General features: G+C 36.7%; 1 protein-coding gene across 1 annotated transcript in view; it reads right to left on the bottom strand.

The window, feature by feature from the left end:
- AK9 (adenylate kinase 9) overlaps nt 1–17,224 on the bottom strand; it is a 130,550-nt gene that overhangs the window by 29,260 nt on the left and 84,066 nt on the right. Inside the window, 4 exon segments of the mRNA XM_053222387.1 lie at nt 6,233–6,298; nt 10,886–11,105; nt 14,510–14,634; nt 15,780–16,040. Coding sequence (XP_053078362.1) covers nt 6,233–6,298; nt 10,886–11,105; nt 14,510–14,634; nt 15,780–16,040 — 672 coding nt within the window.

Genomic DNA, 17,224 nt, shown 5'->3' with positions numbered 1-17,224 from the left:
AGAGAACACGTGTGTGAGCATAGGCCATCCATGCAAGTTGGGGAGGGGCAGAGAAAGGGGGCAGAGGATTCGAAGTGGCCTCTGTGTTGACAGAGCTGTGCCAGGCTTGAACTCAAACTGAGATCATGACCTGAGCCTGCGTCAGATGCTTAACCAACTGAGCCACCCTCTATTAAACTTTTAATTAATTTAATTTACATTATACATTTTAGCTTCTGTGAACTCTTTTTTGCTTTCTGATTTTTCACAGCATCCTGTTTTTTGTTTTATGGATACAAGTTCTTGAATTTTTTTAGGGAGATTGGAATTTTTTAAATGTTTAGTAAGGTCTTCTGAATTGCCTATTCATTTTAGGGTCAATTGTTCTGTTCATCTTGTTGCTCCTTTGTGTTGATAATTTTTCTCAAGTATATGGTAATCCTTGGTTGTTCATCCATTTTTATGAATGGAGGACCAAGTTGCTTAATTCAAAGCAACTTCAAACTCTGGGTGTGTGAGCAGGGCAGGTTGTATTGTGCTTCCACTTAAGATGTGAGAATGAGAAGAGGTGGGCAGGTTGGATCTTGCTCCAAAAGATGGAGGACACCAACCAATATCCCTGGCACTTATTATCTTCTAGGCAGATTATTTGCTTCAGAAATTATTTGCCTTTTTTTTTCCCCATGGGGGCAGATGTCATTGTTACATAAGGAGATGGTGGGGCAGCCTTAAATAATTTTTGTGCAGTTAATTATCCTGGACTTAATAAATAATCAAATTATGTGCACATAATGAGTTCTGTCCTTACTTTTCAACATGTATGCTATTTCTTTTTTTTCTTGTATTACTTTCACTAGTTTCTTTAGTAACATGTTGAATTTTTTTAAAGGTTAATATTCTAAAAATCTCCACAGGTTAATTCTTCCTAGGGAAAAAATTTTTATTTTTCCATAAATGGCAACTTGATCTTGAAACAGTGCTTTTTTTTTTTTTTCTGATAAATTATACCTTTTAGGCCTTATGTTAGGAGATATATCTTCTAAAGTTCATGGTCTCAGAGATCTGCCTCTAGTATGAAGGAATAAGTTAATTTAGCCTCTAGCAGATAATAACCATAAACCATGAACACCCCTCCCCCCACCCCAACACACACACACACACACACACACACACACACACACACACCACTTTCTCCCACTCATTTAAGAAGCTCTGGAGAGTAAACAAAGGCAGATTTGGAAAGCAGCAAAAATTTGAAGTGAGCAGTTGGTTAAAGGCGAATTCTCTGATTTTGTGCCCTTGCTCAGAGGGCAGCCTCCATTAGAGTGGTGGTGACACAGGGAGACTAAAATTCTGATAGGAAACTTCAGTGTCTTTCCAGCTGGAGCAACCAGAGGAAGGAGACACAACCAGGATACCGGAGAGTGAGGGTAAACTTCAGAATTGAGAGAACCGGAGAAGGAAACAACAAATTAGTTTATACAGACTTTCCACATCTCTGAACCATGCACGTATGGACTGTTTGAGAACAGTATAAATTGAATTGTTAGTATGACAGAGTTTACAGGCTTAGTCTTACCAAATAAATTGCCTGCTAAAACAAAAACACTCGTGGAGCTAACAGAATTCAGAATCTACGTAACACTCATAATTCAAAAGTTATAATACTCCAAAATTATTCAAAGTATAAAGGATCATGAGACATGACCCATTCTCATAAGAAATGATATCAACAAATACCCACTCCAGGTACTAAAGTTACAAAACAAGAACTTTAAAGCAGTTGTTATCCCTACGACCAATGAGGAAAAGGAAAATACACTCATAATAAATGAAAAGATAAGAAACCTCAGGAGGGAAATAAAAACAAACCAAAATGTAAATTAGAACTAAAAAAATACAATATTTGAAATTAAAAAAATATCAGATGGATTTAATAGACTGGAGATGACAAAGGAAAGAATCAGTGAATTTGAAGATAGGTCAGAAGAAATTATCAAACTTAAAGAAGAAAGAAAAAAGATTGAAAAAATGAACAGCCCCAAGATCATGTGGCACAATAGTGAGTGATCTAACCTATGTGAAATTGATTTGCAGAAGGAGACAGAGAGCAAGTAGGACAGAAAAAGTATTTGAAGAAATAATGTCCAAAGTTTCCCCCAATTTAGTTAAAGACACAAATTTATGGATTAAAGAAGCTTAGTCAACCCCAAACTAGATAAATATAAAGAAAATGACATGTAGGCATATCATAATCACACCATTGAAAAAGATTTCTTGGCTGAAAGCAGCCAAGAATAATCACACAGGAAAACAATTCAGGTGACCACATTCTTCTCATCCCTCTGATTTCCCTCACACCAGAGGAATGAATAAAGAACAACAGAAAAGGTTAAATATCTGGATAAATGTAGAGGAAGATTTATTTTCCTCTCAATATATTTAAAATACATATGACTATTTAAAACAAAAACTATATATATTTTTTTCTTATGGAGTTTATAATCCACTTGGTTGTAAAACAAATGACCACTAGAACATACAGGATATCGGTGGGCGTAACTGGATTTATACAGTCACAGCTTTCTACACTATTACATGGAATAATATTGACTCTAAGTAGAGTGGGAAAAGGTAAGGATGTATATGTAATAGAGAGCAACCATTAAAAAAACACAGAGAGGCATAACTAAAAAGCCAAAAGATAAATAAAATGGATTCCTAAAATACATTCAACCAATCCCAGAGAAGGCTGGAAAGAGAAAAGAAAAAAGAAAGGGGACAACAGGAAACAAAACTCATGGTCTCTGAGAAACAGGGCTAGCTTTGGGGTAAACTGTCTCATAGCTTTCTAGCAGTACCAGAAAGTAGGGGCAAGGCTATAACTGAGTAGAAGGTTATGCCAGGGGGGTGGTGGAGGTTATAGTCAGAATGCTTACAACTAGGGAGGAAATGAGATAGGCAGAAATAGAGGAGAAGTGAAAGACTTGTCAGAGTTCTGAGGCTTCCCAATACAGATGCATGTTAGTCAGACACTAGATTCCCTTACGATACATGGCTGGTGGGGGGGAGGGGGGGTCGGTGCTGGGGGGTGAGGTTGTCTTCTAAATCTGGATTTTGAGACACTATTCCAAACCGTTTGTTTTCAAAACCTTAAAACTCAAGCACTGGGAGATTATGGGAGTGCTGAATCACTATATTGTACACCTGAAACTAATATTACACTGTATGTTAACTAATGAGAATTTAAATAAAAACTTAAAAAGAACTCAATCCCCAGCCTGTACCCTCCGCCCACCCTCCCACCCAACCTTAGCTTTCTGCTCCATCCCAAAGTGCTCTCTGCAGATAGACCTGGGGGCCTATACACCCTGCCTTCTCCCTAGAAGGCCTCAAGGATGGTCTTGGCCTGGTGCTTGGTCCTTAACCTTGTTTCAACCTCATTTGGACCCTGGCTTCGGCTTCCCCTTAGTACTTACGGTATTTATCTGAATTAACTATTTATCTGGGTGTAGTCCCTCACTGTTCTGCTGACTTGCAGCCCTGGCTCACTATACTGGCTGTTTCTGGCTTTCTCCTGTCTGTGGCTACGCATAACTTGACAGAAGAGACTGAGGCACCAGAGAAGGAGCCAGCAAACAACAGGAAGAGAACCAAGATTCTGAAGCAAGAAATAGGAGTAGAAGCAAGGCCTCTGAGGAGCTGGAAAGTATGCAAACTAAACATGAGAAGGGGCTGGCTTAGAGATTATTCATCATCACACTTGGAGACTAAAATTCCACAAGGTGGCAACATTTTCCTATGAAATTAATGCAAGTAGCCACCTTGAGACTAAGATCATTTCTAATGTTAAAAAAACGTGTTATCTGTCGGAAAAAAATCATACAGTAAGGGCAATGATCTTTGTGAAGGATGAGAAGACAAACCTGGGAGGGTCTTTATTTGTACGTGGTTCCCCAATCTGTTATGAAAAGGTGAGTAATGGAGCTGCATATCCTATACAAAAGGCAAATGATGAGGTCTCTGTTCTTTTGAAAGCAAGCCCCAGCATCTATGCAGAGTCAGGAAGTCACATTAACTGGTTATAGCTATCACACTGCGTGAACCTAGACATGCTACATTTTGTTTAGTCTTTCTTTGTCTGAGGCAGTAGCAAGACATAAAATTCTCATCAAAGAAATTTTAAAAGGTCAATACACAGTTTTCATCTTTGATTCATCAAAAATCTCAGGAATTATCTTCCCAAAGTTGGTTTGTGTAAATTAATTGTGTGACATACATAGCCAATTTTGTGAAAGATTAAGTCTTGGGAGAGCTAACTTATACAAAACCTACTTATGGGTGCCTGGATGGTTCAGTCAGTTAAGTGCCCAACTCAGGTCATGATCTCATGGTTTCACGAGGGTGAGCCCCCATCGAGCTCTGTGCTGACAGTGTGGAGGCTGCTTGAGATTCTTTCTCTCCCTCTGCCCCTGCCCCACTTGTGTGCTCTCTCTCACTCTAAATAAATAAATGAACATTTAAAAAAACCATGATTTGATTTTTAAGATAGAATATTGAATTTTTAAATGAAAAATAGTAAGAAATCCCACCATTCTAATGTTAACAAATAGAAAAATGATAAATCAGGAACATTTAAAATTTATCCTGAAAACTGATTTTCTTAAGAAAAAGATTAACATTGTTGCACTATATGCTAACTTGGATTTAATTAACAAATAAATTAAATAAAAATTTAAAAAAGAAAAAGCAGATTTAATTAAAGAATAAGGGGGAAAAAGTTACAGAAAGGGAGGGAGACAAACCATAAGAGACTCTTGGATACTGAGAACAAACTGAGGGTTGATGGGGGGTAGGAGAGAGGGGAAAGTGGGTGATGGGCATTGAGGGCACTTGTTGGGATGAGCACTGGGTGTTGTATGGAAACCAATTTGTCAATAAATGATACTTAAAAAAAAAAGAATAGCAGGGAAGGGAAATTAAAGTATTATTAATTCAGGAAACTAGATATTGTTAATTTTGTTCTATTTTACAACGAAAAAGCCTAAGCTCAGAGAGATTAAGAAACCTGCTCAAGGTTATACAACAGCAACAAAACAACTGGTGAGTGCCTACTATGTGTCAGCACTATGTGAGGCACTGGAGAGCCAGCAATGAACAGAGTCAGCAAGAACTGGAGAAAGGATACCAATTTAGGTATCAGATCATAGTCTTGAGAGTCAGTGTTGAAAAGATGGTCAGAAGGAAATGGGAGAAGGCAGGAAGCATCTCATTGTTTGCCTTGGTTACGGGGATTACTTGTAAGCTGACTATACATACGAGCCCCAGGTAACTTCACAGAACTAGCATGTCTCATCACACCTCCTCTTTAAATTCTATACCCCTGAGTGAGCTTGGCTGTAGCACTGGGGTAGGCTACGTCATTATGGGAATAGTTCCTCTCCAAACAAAACAAAATCTACAATCTTCAAGGTTTATCTTTTCAAAAAATCAGCAGGTGGAGAAAAGGAGCTGTACTGAGCAGCCTGTACAATATATGAGTCTGAGGGTTCACAGGCGCTGTCTCATTCCATTCTTTATCTCGGCATAATCTATATTTTAGTTCCAACACAGCTTTACAGTCTCTCTGTCTAGACCTCAGTCCTAGACTCCCAGCCTATCTCCCTGTGCATGGACTGGAAGGCTGGAATGCAAAAATGAAAATCCAAAAGAAGCATAGGTTAATGTGGTATTATATCTTGAATTAGATTATTTAAACTTCTTTCGTGGTTTTCTTTCCTTTAAAAATGTTCAGTTTTCTGATTATAAAAATAATAAAGGGTCATTGTAAACAATTATGGAAAAACAAAAAGTATAAAGAAAAACAGTGATATATAATCTTACTTCTCATATGTAAACTCTGTGTACTTCTTTCAAGACTTTTTCTTTTTTTAATTTATTTTCATTTATTTTTTTTAGAGAGAGAGAGAAAGTGAGCAGGGGAGAGGGTCAGAGGGAGAGAGAGAATCTTAAGCAGGCTCCACACTAAGCATGGAGGCCAAAGGGGGGCTCTATCCCACGCCCCTGGGATCATGACCTGAGTCGAAATCAAAAGTCAGATGCTCAACTGAGTCACCCATATACCCCTCAAGACTTTTTCTATGCATCTTTTTATTTTATATTGTTGATATATAAAAACATATATAATATAATATATATAAACATTATATTAGGGATATTCTTTTTTTAAAAGGCAGCAATTTTATTTACTTACCTCCCCTTTCTGTTTTTTCTCTCTCTCTGCTATAAGTTCAGCCCTTCTTTTAGAAATCATATCATCCTGTTAAATAAGGAGACATTAAAACATTTTAATGGATAAAATTATTTTTTGTGTATTAATATATATGTATATTATATACACACATATATACATATATATACACATATATACATACATATATACACATATATACATGTATACATATACATATATAAACATATATACATATATACACACATACATATACATACATATGCATACATATATACATACATATGTATATGTATGCATATGTATGTATATATGTTTCCCAAGGTGGGAATAGCATTTGGATGGAAGGATGGTGAATTTCCAGAAAAGCATGTGATGGTGGTAATTATGCTACTATATCCTTGTAGCTCTGGAACTTTTGATCAGCGATTTCCCTCCAGAGGGATAAACAACATTTGGGGGCTGCCACTCTTCCTACAAATTTTAGAACACCTTTTTGAATTTATCATCTGTTAGTTTGCTTTGGTAATTAGGTAGATTATGTATACGGAGAAATAAGGAAATAGTTGGAAGTAATTTGTTAAAAATGTTTGATAATCTAGGGGCACCTGGGTGGCTCAGTCAGTAAAGCATTTGACTCCTGATTTTGGCTCAAGTCATGATCTCACAGTTTGTGGGTTCGAGCCCTGTATTGGGCTCTGTGCAACAGCTTGGAGCCTGCTTGGGATCCTCTCTCTCTCTCTCTCTCTCTCCCCCCTCTCCTGCTCACACTCTCACTCTCTCAAAATAAGTAAACTTAAAAACAAGTTTGATAATCTTTTATCATTAAAATATAATAGCCTAATAATGTATTGAATAATTTAAGTCATATTATCTCAGAATTGGAATTAGTTGATTAGCTTATCTTTGACAAGTGGCTCATTACCTTCAATTTTAGGTTTTGTTTGTATTTTTTTTTTTTTGAAACTCTTACTAATAATGAAATACATCTCCCTGTACCTTCCTCCTACCAATAGTAGTTCCTCCCTGTGGCCCTATGGAACAACTAAGCTCTCTTCAGCATGAAAGCCCTTCAAATTATTTAACACTGCTCTCATGTTGCATCTTAGTCTTCCTAGTTCCAGATTTGAAAGCCCCATTATTTTCACCCCAGCCCAGATTTATAGATTCACTCTTTCAAGACATGTCTTATAAATGGAATGGAATGAATCATATAGTATGTACTATTTTTTTTTTTTTTTAGCCTGGCTCTTCTTTCGCTAAGCATAATGATTTTTATCTGTGTTGTAAGGTGTGTCAATAGTTCATTCTTTTTTAATAGTGAATAGTATCAACATTAGATATACCACTTATTCATTCACTTCATTGACTTATTCATTCATTCATCCAGTCTCATCAAATTTTAAGATATTTAAAGTGTAAATTGTGATATTTGATATATGTATACATAGTGAAAGGACTCCTCCCATTTAATGAACACTTCCATCGCCTCACATATTTATCTTTTTTTAACATTTAAGTTCTACTCTATTAGCAAATTTTGATTATACAATTCAGTATTACCAGCTATAGTCACATATTATACATTAAATCCTCAGATCTTATTCATTTTATAGCTGAAAGTTTGTACCTGTTACCAATTTCTATTTCTCCCACCCCTCAGCTCCTGGCAACCACTTTTCGTCTATTTCCGTAAGTGTGAATTTCTTTAGATTCCGCATATAAGTGATACCATGCAGTATTTGTCTTTCCCTGTCTGGCTTATTTCACTTAGCATAATGCCCTCAAAGTCCTTCCATGTTGTTGCAAATGGCAGGATTTCCTTCTTTATCATGACTGAATAATATCTCGTACATATAAACACAATGTCTTTTTTATCCATTCATTCGTTGACAGACTCCTAGGTTGCTCTCACGTTTTGGCTACTGTGAATAGTGCTGCAATGAACATGGAGGTGTAAATATCCTGTTTTCATTTCCTATGGATACTTATCCCAGAAGTAGAATTGCTGGATTATATGGTAGTTCTATTTTAAAATTTTTGAGAAACTTCCAGGCTATTTTCCACAGGGGTTGTACCAGTTTACATTCCCACCAACAGTGCAAAGGGTTTCCTTTTCTCTATAACTTAGCCAACATTTGCTATCTCTTGTCTTTTGATGACAGCCATTCTAACAAGTATAAGGTGATATCTCATTGTGATTTTGATTTGCATTTCCCCGATGATTAGTGATCTTGAACACTTTTTCATGTACCTATTGACCATCTGTATGTCTTTTTTTTTGTAAAAATGTCTATTCAGTTCATCTGATTTTTTTCATATTTTCAATCTATTTTTTTAATCAGATGGGTTTTTTTTTTTTTGCATTGAGCTATACAAGTCCTCCAGATATTGTGGATTTCAATTCCTTATCAGATGTAAATCAGATGTGATTCGTAAATATTTTCTCTCACTCAGTAAATTAACTTTTCATTTCATTGATGGTTTCCTTTGTTGTGCAGAAGGCTTTTAGTTTGATATAGTTCCCATTTGTTGACTTTTGCTTTTGGTGTCAAATCCAAAAAACTAATTAAGACCAATGTCAAGGAGCTTACCCCCTATGTTTTCTTTTAGAAGTTTTATGGTTTCAGTTCTTATGTCCAACTCTTTAATCTATTTTGAGTTGATTTTTTGTATAATATATATAGGGTAGTTTCATTCTTTTGCAGGTGGCTGTCCAGTTTTCTCAGCATTTGCTGAAGAGACTATTCTTTCTCTGCCGTGTATCTTTGGCTCTCTTCTTATAAATTAGTTGAGAGTATATGCATGGGGTTATTTCTGGGCTCTCTGTTCTGTTCCATTGATCTATGTGTCTAGTCTGCTATTGAACTCCTCTATTGAATTTTTCAGTTCAGTTATCATATTCTTCAGTTCTGTGATTTGTTTGGAACTTTCCTGTATTTTCTATCTCTTTGTTGAAATTCTCACTCTGTTCATGCATTGTTCTCCTGCCTCAGTGAGTATCTTTATGAACATTATTTTGAACTCTTTATCAGGTAGATCATTTATCTTCGTTTCAATAAGGTCTATTTCTGGAGTGTTTATTTAAAATATATTCCTCTGCTTCATTTTCTTTGACTCTGGGTTGGTTTCTGCACATTAGACAAAGGGCCACATTTCCTAGTCTTCACAGAGTGGGCTTGGGTAGGAGGTGAACCTTATCAGTCAGCCTGGACTGAGTTCTTGGCTGTCTCTCAAACCTGTGTGATTGTCAGACCTACTTTCTTTGCTCTCAGTAGCTCCCAGTAGTTAAGGGTGGCCGCAACCTGTCAGTGTCCCAAAGGGGAGGAAAGCCAACAGCATAGGCTGATTGGAAGCTGGACTCTCAGGCAGCAACTGTTTTGATGTGGGTGATATGGGTGTTTTCTCATTTGCTTAATGTATAGGAGTCATTCAGCTAGTTTCCGAATTTCTTTCAGAGGGAACTGCTTCATGTGTAGTTGTGGATTTAGTGTGTCTGTGGGAGGAGATGAATTCAGGAGGCTCTTATGTTGCCATCTTGGGTGGGAACCCACGGCACTCTATCTGGGTGTCTAACACATTTTGTTTATCCATTCATCAGTTGGTGGATATTGAGTGGTTTTTGCTTTTTGTCTGTTACGAATAATGCTGTTATGAACATTCATATATCCATTTTTACGTGGATATATTTGTATTTCTGTTAGATAGATTCCTAAAAGTAGAATTGCTGGATTCCCTATGACACTTTTGAAGATTTTATGTAATACTCCTCAGATTATAGTTTCAGAAAAGATGTCCTAAACCAATATATAGATTTGTTTCACTAATGGCCAATATGGCCTTGATGGATAGGTCATCATTCCAGGAACTAGTGAAAAAGCCACTGAAAAGTTTAATTATGATGCCTCTCCCACTTTGCTCCTGTGTCTGGTGTAGGGATACTTTGGTGCTACCACTATCTTGAATTTTATTTGCCTTGGAGAGAAAAGCATTAACACATTGAAAAATCACATAGGCCTCAAATAATTTTGTAACTCTTTAATTGCAAATAGTCTTTTTTTTAAGTTCATTTATTTTTTTTTGAGAGAGAGCAAGAGAGAGCATGAGTGAGTTAGGGAGGGCCACAGAGAGAGGGAGAGAGAGAGAGGATCCAAGCAGGCTCTGCCCTCAGCAGGGAGCCCTACATGGGGCTCAAAACTGTGAGGTCATGGCCTGAGCCAAAATCAAGAGTTGGACATTTAACTTACTGAGCCACCCAGGTGCCCCTATAAATAGTCTTAATATTTGATAAAAAGTGTTTTCATATTGACTGTGGCATTAAAATCAGAAAACTACATTCTTATAAAGACCACTTTAAAACTGAATAGAGGGGCGCCTGGGTGGCTCAGTCGGTTAAGCGGCCGACTTCAGCTCAGGTCACGATCTCGCGGTCGGTCCATGAGTTCGAGCCCTGTGTCGGGCTCTGGGCTGATGGCTCAGAGCTTGGAGCCTGCTTCCGATTCTGTGTCTCCCTCTCTCTCTGCCCCTCCCCCGTTCATGCTCTGTCTCTCTCTGTCTCAAAAATAAATAAAACGTTAAAAAAAAAAAGTAAATAAAAAAAAAATGAATAGATTCTGAACAAATTTACTCCCATATTTTTTTTTATTGGATATGTACCTTGATTTTTGCCTTCATTTCTTTGATGAGTTTTTTCCTTTCTAATTTCTTCTTTTGTTTCAGTTTCCACTTTTCAATTTGGGAAGGAAGGAGGCGATCAGAAACATCTTGATCATCAACTTGTATGAAAACAGCAGCATCTGGGAAAAACCCATGTTCCCCCAGAAACAGGGCCTCATCAGGATATCGTGGGAAACCATCTAATATAAAACCTGTGGAACTAGATGGAAATTTCATAATTTATTTGCTTAAAATACTATTATAAATATTTAAAATGAAAAAATTAATAAATCACAAGTTTATATATGATATGCAATGAATAGTTTTAAAAGTTTAGTGTAGTATCTTTTAGGTCTTTTGATATTTCTACTTGTGTAAACATGGTGTGTGTTCTAAATGTATTGAATTGGATTAAAATGGTAATATTTTATACTTATATTTATAGTATAGATAAGTTCTCTTAAATTGTAAATAGTCTTAGTATTTGATGAAAAATGAATAGAAAATAAGTTCTCTGCTTGGGAGGAATGCCCACCCTAATGCCGTGTCACCCTTTATGTGAAGGTGGGTTTGGCCAGCCCACCTTTCGTGGGAATCCACCTTTTTATAGTTTTTCTTCTAGTAATACTTCCTCTCACGAGACAGTTTGTATTCTCTTCCCTGGGTCCCCTTGTAATCAATGACAATTATTAATGTGTATATACTGGCTCATATGTGTAAGATGATTACATTCAAATAGAATTATAAAACTTGCCCAAGTATGATGAAACTGTAAGGATCAGAAAACTAACTGAAATGTGACTACATTTTCATTATGAAATATTTATAAAACAATCAGGCTTCAAGAACTTGGCTTTATTTGAGAGAGTATTGGTCCCCTTCTGAATGAGAGTTACCCTGTTTATCTAAAATTGGGTTTGTTTGGGGAGACTTGGTGGCTCAGTTGGTTAAGTGTTGGACTCTTGATTTCGGCTTGGGTCATGATCTCACGGTTTCGTGAGTTCGAGCCCCACATCAGGTTCTGCACTAACAGTGTGGAGCCTGCTTGGGATTCTCTCTCTCTCTCTACCCCTCTGCCACTCATGCTGTCTCTGTCTCTCTCAAAATAAATAAATAAATTTAAAAAAAATAAAATTGGGTTTGTTTTAGGTACTTATATTTAAATATATGTTTTCTTCCTAATATGAACAGGACTTTTAAGAACATTTGACAGTTTGAGTTCTTACCTGATATCTTAAAATGTGTCCCATACTCTTAAGTGGGCAATTTTTTATACTTTGGCTGTAAGATGTATGCCGTTTTCTTTAGAGATTCCTTCAGCATAGTCTTTTCTGTGAGGAACATTTTCATCCTTACCATTCTAGCTGTCACACTTTTTTGTCAGTGACTTCGAAATCTCTACCTCTATACCCAGCTTCTTTTCTGAGTTTCAATTCAGGATTTTCCAAAAGCTGTTTAATCTCTTCATCGCAGTGCCCTTTAGGAAGCATTCGTGTATCATACTGTCAGAAATCATACCCGTTGTTACCCTTCCACACTGCTCTTGCTTCTGACTCACTGGTATTCGGGTGCCAACCGTCAGAGACATTTGGATGGCTCCTCCAATTCCTACTTGCATCCCACACATAAAGCCTTGATATGTCCTCTCTCTACCCACATTTCCATTTCTGCTATGACACCTAAGATCAGGCCGTTATTATCTCTCTCTAGGACTCATGCAATAGCCTTTAAAAAATATGTTGATTTTTTCCTGATTATAGAAGAAAAACATCTCACTTCACTATCAGTCAGAGAAAAACAGATATCATAGGATTTCACTCATATGTTGAATTTGAGACTCTCAACAGAGGAACATAGGGGAAAGGAAGGAAAAATAAGATAAAAACAGAGAGGGAGGCAAACCACAAGAGACTCTAAAATACAGAGAATAAACTGAAGGTTGCCGGAGAGGAGGTGAGTGGGGGATGGGCCAAATGGGTGATGGGCATTAAGGAAGTCACTTTTCAGGATGAGCACTGGGTGTTACATGTAAGAGCTGAATCACTGGGTTCTACGCCTGAAGCCAAGACTACACTGTATGTTATCTGACCTGAATTTAAATAAATAAAAATAAATAAATATAGAAAAGCATGAAAAGGGCAAAATTATCCATAATCTCATATCCCAGAGATTACTGACATTTTGTTTTATTTCTCTGCGGTTTGTTCCTCATGTGTCCACCTTGCTATTGTAAATAACTTTGCATCCTTTATATAGTAACATTTCTTATGCTATTACAAATTCTTCATTATAATACATTTTAATGGTTGCATAATATTTAGCTATTTTATTTAGGCTTTTTACAATTTCACTTTTTACTTTTAATTCTTCAATCCATATGCTCTTTTAAATATTTTTTTAATGTATGTTGTGAGGCTAGGAGCTAAATTAACAAAGAACAACCCATGACTACATTGTTGCAGTCAACCTGCCTAAATTAATCACAACAAATGATCTAATTTAGGCAATAGGAAATTAAAATTAAAGTTGATGATTAATAATCTCACTCACTTATTTATGCCACAGATTAGGTGAAAAAGATTGCCCAGAGGTGCATTGGGAGTAGCCAGTTGTTTGAATTGTCTGTGATACAGTTTCCTTATTTTCAAAGTGAGATAATATAAGTTTCTATTCCATAGGATAGTAGTGAGGGTTAAGCAAGTTAATGTGAATAAAATATAGTAGAACTGTACCTGGCACAAAGTAAGTTCCATGTAAGTGTTTGCTACTTCTCTTTCTTCTGGTGGATACCAAAGCAAGATATTCTGGTTAGGAAATTGAGGTGAAGTTTTAAACTGTGATGCCCTGGAGATTCCTAAACTTGTCCTGTTTGAGGTCAGGCTTGTTCCTGGCTTTTAAGAAAGGGATAATACTATGGACAGCTATTAAGTGGTCTTAAGAGTAATTGGTGAAAGGCTATAAGGAAGAGTCCAGCCCATCATTACTGTGAGTGAGTTTAGAATATGGGTAGTCAGCCACGCCTACACATTAGAATCAGCTGGGAGCTTTCAAAACTACTGATGCCTGGGTCTCAACTTCACACTCTTTTCTTTTTTCTTTTTTCTTTTTTCTTCTCTTCTCTTCCTTCCTCCCTTCCTTCTTTCTTTCTTGCCTTTCTTTTTCTTTCTTTCTTTCCTTTCTTCTTTCCAATGTTTATTTATTTGTTTTTGAGAGAGAGAGAGAGAGAGAGAGAGCGAGCACACAAGCTTGTGCAGAGGAGGGGCAGAGAGAGGGAGACAAAATCCCCAGCAGGCTTTATGCTACCAGTGCATAGCCCTGCTTGGGGCTCAGACTCACAAACCGTGAAATCATGACCTGAGCAAAGCTGGACACTTAACTGACTGAGCCACCCAGGCGCCCCTTACCGTCACACTTCTAAAAATTTTGATTCAGTTGTTTTGGGGTAGGGCCCCTGGCATCAGTATTTTTAAACTAATTTCCCAAATGTTTTTAATGTGTACAATCACTCATTTACAAGAAAGTAAAAAAAAAACTTCTTAAATTTATGCTGGATTACATTTTTAACTTTTAAGAATAAAGAAAATGAAAGTCAATAATCGTATAATTCTATATAAAATAAGATACCGCATTGGTTCCTTAAGCCACCACTCAGAAAGAATTGTTTCAAGAATTTCGGGAGGCAGTGGCTCATTTTCCATTAGATTTAATCTGATTGCTTCTTCGTCTTCTGTAAATTGTACTTCTGGAGACTAAAACAAAAATCAGAAAACAAAACAAAAAATTTAAAACTCTGTATTAATAAATAATCTATACATTACATAGTTGGTTAGGATGAGACCTTTTTTCTTTAGGTCATTTTTAATACCGCTACTTGTTAACATTTTAAAACTTGAGCCCTTTTCTTTAAATCAATATTTAATATGGTTTTAAATATTAAATTATATGTTATAGCTAAGAGGAGTTACTAGTGATTAGCATGACTGACTTTCACACATGGCCTCCGGATATCTGTCTCATTACTTTTTGCTAAAACCTTGTTCCATCTGTATCACACACCCACAAGGCTTAACAAATTTTTGTCATTTATCTTATAATTATTCAACCTAGATCCTGATTAAAGGATGGGCGAGCCAGGCAGTCATCTGGAATACAATCTATATGGGTCCATTTACAGGGGATCATTTGAGAATAAAAGGGTCTAGCTATATCAGAAATGATTGAAAAGTGAGTTAGATATGGGGCGCCTGGGTGGCTCAGTCCGCTAAGCATCAACTCTTGATTTTGGCTTAGGTCATGATCTCACAGTCATGAGATTGAGCCCCGTGTCAGGCTCCATGCTGAGCATGGAGTCTGCTTAAGACTCTCTCTCTCTCCCCCTCCCTCCGTCCCTCCCTCTCTCTTTCTTTCTCTCTCTCTGCCCCTCTCCTCTTTTCTCCCATTCGCATGCTCTCTCTCTCTAAAAATAAGTGAGTTCGAATGAAGAACTTTCTCTTTACAACCCCAGGAAAAAACCATCTAAAAGACATAAAATTTCTTATGATGCATCATTAGAAATTAATATTTTGAGATCTCTGCTGGTACTGGGGCAGATTTTTGTATTTGTTAGAAAACAGAGAACATGATATTGGAAAACCTTATAGTCTAGGTCAGACATCAAATAACACAGTCCCAAATAAATGCTATAAACAGTCCTGTCAGGGAAAGCTGTTCAGATTTTTACTGGAGTCATGTAAAACTTACTATTTTGTATCCTAGATGAGCAGTAAAATTTGTAAATAACATATGGGGAGGATGACCTAACTCACTTTATAGAGTTTTATACTGCCTATATTCTACTTCCAAAAGTAATACCGGTAAGCATAATTATCCGCAAATAGAGTATTAATATTACTACCGGTTTCTTTGTATTTTCTTCTTCAATCTTGACATTGGCCTGAATGGCAAGTTCTTCAAGTTCTTGTTTTGCAAACTGTTCTTCCTCAGAATCTTCTTCAAATTCAGTTCCTATTTTCTTTTCAGTTTTGAGCATTAGTTTTTCTTGAAGAAATTCTTCAAACTGAATGTGAAAAATGCCCAATTTTTCTGCTAAGTATCTTCCACAGACAGTTTTACCAGAGCCATGTGGGCCCAGAAGGCATATTCTTATTGGAGGAGCCTGCCACAGGAGAGAGGTAGAGTAGGAGGAGAGTGAAGAAAAGGAATTTTGAGTAATTTAGAAAACATTAGGCCTATTGATTGCCCTCTCTAAGACTGAATTATCACTTCACAACACCAGCAGCATCAGCAGCCACAACCATCCACATATTTCAGTGGTCTGCCTGGGTACCACATAAAAATTGAAGTTCATGGAAATGGACTTCGGAAGAGTTTATTCATGATCTATATGTTACATATGTTCTATTTAAGAAAGTACTCATGTCAGGGGCACCCAGCTGGCTGAGTTGGTAGAGCATGTGACCCTAGATCTTGGGGCTGTGAGTTCAAGCCCCACTGTGGGGGTGGAGCTTAATTAACTAAAAAAAGAAGAAGAAAGAAGGCATTGGTGTTCTCAAAAGTATAAGTGACAATCTATTGTGATTTGTATATTTTGATCTTGTAATCCCATGCTAGGGAATTATACTAATAAAATAATTTAAGAGAAAAAAAGAATGACAGGCCCAAAGATTTCCTAGTTACTATCCACAATGTGGATATCCAAAATGTGGAATTACTATCCACAATTCATATCCACAATGACAAATCACACTATGAAAAATACTGTGAAAAATGTCTAACAATTAGATGTTAAAATGGTATGTTAAATAATTAAGCATTATGAAATCTATGTAGAAATATGTAAACTTTCATTGATATAATGTTAAGTAAAAAAACAGATAATAAAATAGTATATACACTAGAAAGAAAATACATTCATGTAGAATAGGGTGAGAAAGTAAAATTAAAAATGAAAGCTCTGGTCTAAACCTGGTGCGATTATGTGTGTGCTTTATTTTTTAAATGGATAAAATATTACCACAGTGTGCTCTTTTATTATTGGTGATAAACAAATAAGAATAAAAAGTGTTACCACAAATTTAGGAAAACATGGATTGCTTCAGAGCCATATAACAGGACTCTTTTTCAATCCAATGAATCAGTTCAGCCCTTGCTCCTGAGAGTCAACCAAGTCAGGCACAGATGTGCCCCTATGATCATGCCTCTGAGTGTGAACTTGAGTAACCACACTTCTACAAATGTCAACCCACTGAAAGTCCACCAATCCTTGAATCCCACTCATCCCCTGTCTTAAGATCAGCAGACTTCTCTGAAGTCTCTACACGGACTAACCAGCACAGCTAG

Source organism: Acinonyx jubatus, chromosome B2 (assembly GCF_027475565.1).
Source record: "Acinonyx jubatus isolate Ajub_Pintada_27869175 chromosome B2, VMU_Ajub_asm_v1.0, whole genome shotgun sequence".
In the NCBI taxonomy this organism is placed as follows: domain Eukaryota; kingdom Metazoa; phylum Chordata; class Mammalia; order Carnivora; family Felidae; genus Acinonyx; species Acinonyx jubatus.
The sequence above is the reverse complement of the archived record's forward strand: the minus strand, read 5'-3'. Positions and strand labels throughout refer to the sequence as shown.